Below are 1,942 nucleotides of genomic sequence, written 5' to 3'. Positions count from 1 at the left end.
ATCAGCAGCCCTCGCTCAGACCTCGTGTCATATTTTCTTGGCGACCTCCACATGTGGCTGCGTCTTGGACCAATCGGGGGGACGGAGTACCTCACATATTTGTAACAAAGCTCCGCATTGGGCAAGAAAATTGGCTGCGCTCCGCCCAACTAAGTCAGCGATGATTTACCGGTGCGTGGATTGGTCGAGCGGCCTGTGGGCGGGGCATACGGGTGACTCGCGGGCGCATACTCGCCGCGCCACCTCTGTGGTGTAATATTACACTTGCTGCCCTTACCGTCCATCATTCTTTTTGCGGTCGGCCGCCAGTTCGCGACTCAGAGCGTAGCGCGCTAGACAGTGACAGCCATGAACCAAGTTCCGTCACCCACCAGTACCTCTCCTACGGGAGGCGCCTCCAAGAAGGAAGATCACATCAAGCGTCCCATGAACGCCTTCATGGTGTGGTCGCGCATGCAGCGTCGCAAGATCGCCCAGGAAAACCCCAAGATGCACAACTCGGAAATCTCCAAACGGCTTGGCTCCGAGTGGAAACTTTTGACGGAGGCCGAGAAGCGTCCTTTCATAGACGAAGCCAAGCGCCTTCGAGCCCAACACATGAAGGAGCACCCGGATTACAAGTACCGTCCTCGGAGGAAACCCAAGACGCTCCAGAAGAACGGCTACAGCTTCCCGCTGCCGTACCTGGCCACGTCCGCGCTCGATCCTCTGGGCCCGCTGCACCAGACGTACTACTCCACGCCCGCTGTGCCCTCCCCGCTCGACGTGGCCGGAGACAAGTCGCGGCTCTTCCCCGGCGCGACGCTGCCGCACCACTTTTACCCCGGCTTCGACCCTCAGCACTTCAGCAAACTCGCCGCCGCGCAGGACCACTACAAGCCCATGACCTCTCTCGCCGCCAGCGACGCCGCCGCCGCCGCCACCGTCTCGGCGGCCTCCATGAGCGGGATGTCAACAGTGTCGGCGCTATATTCCTCCCTATATTCCAAGTCTGCGTCATCTCTATTGTCGGGCATGTCTGCGGGGCTCAACAGCGGCCAGCAGGGCGTGCCGCAGCCGCAGCTCTACCCCGGTTACCCTCCCGCTGTTGACCAGCTGCGCCGACCCGTCTCCGTCATCTTCTAAGTTTCCTCGTCAACCCATCCTATCCCTCCCCCTCGCGCGGCCGTGCACACGCTCCCGAAATGTACGTCAAGCGCAGAGTGTACATAGTGTACAGCAGTGAAGAGTGGACATGAGACGCGCCCTGTGTGAGCGGACAGATGCTGACCGGCACGCCAGAGCGCCTGGCGTGGTTAGTGTCATGTCATGGCAGGTGTTGAGGTGGCGCCAGGTGTGGAGCCGATGCCCGGGAGTGGCGCCGGCCTGGTGCCATTGTGTTGTGTGTCAGTAGGTGGTGAAGCCCTGTCTTGTGGCAATGTAAGTACTCACGTGTGTAGAGTTTTTGTTCATGAGATGATTCCCGTCATGTGAATGTCAACCATGAATGACCCTATACTTACATTGCTCCCGGATCAAGAGTTAAATAAATTAACAAGTGTACAAGTGCGCCTAGACTAGTCTTTTGAAGCTCATCTATGGATTATATTTAACTATGTTGTTTTAATGTTGAATTATATATGTGTAAACGTACTTTTTGTACCATGTAAATAACAGACAGCTGATGTTATTAATAATAATCGATACATACATTATACAATCTTTTATTGGTCCTCTCCCTACAGTAGTTTTGATGATCTTGATAAAAGTTATTAGTAATAAGTCTCCACGATTTAACATAAATGTAAAGATAAGAAAGCGGAACTTTGAAATTCAATCTTGATATAGCGACTATATTCTTAGATTTTTATATACATTTTTGTTATAAGTAAAAGTCCGAGCGATATCTTATCTATCCTGAAGTAAAAAAATGATGCAAAATTAAACATGGTATTAAAAAAAT

The 1,942-nt window shown here is 52.5% G+C and overlaps 1 protein-coding gene across 1 annotated transcript; it reads left to right on the top strand.

Moving 5' to 3' along the window:
• The first annotated feature begins 221 nt into the window (after positions 1-221).
• Positions 222-1,694, top strand: LOC119577114 (transcription factor Sox-14-like). Its single transcript, XM_037924797.1, has one exon. It carries the CDS (start codon positions 349-351, stop codon positions 1,123-1,125), a length of 777 nt encoding a protein of 258 aa, XP_037780725.1. The 5' UTR covers positions 222-348; the 3' UTR covers positions 1,126-1,694.
• The last annotated feature ends 248 nt before the right edge of the window (positions 1,695-1,942 follow it).

The sequence above is a fragment of the Penaeus monodon genome, chromosome 9 (genome assembly GCF_015228065.2).
Source record: "Penaeus monodon isolate SGIC_2016 chromosome 9, NSTDA_Pmon_1, whole genome shotgun sequence".
Classification (NCBI taxonomy): Eukaryota; Metazoa; Arthropoda; class Malacostraca; order Decapoda; family Penaeidae; genus Penaeus; species Penaeus monodon.
The sequence above is the reverse complement of the archived record's forward strand: the minus strand, read 5'-3'. Positions and strand labels throughout refer to the sequence as shown.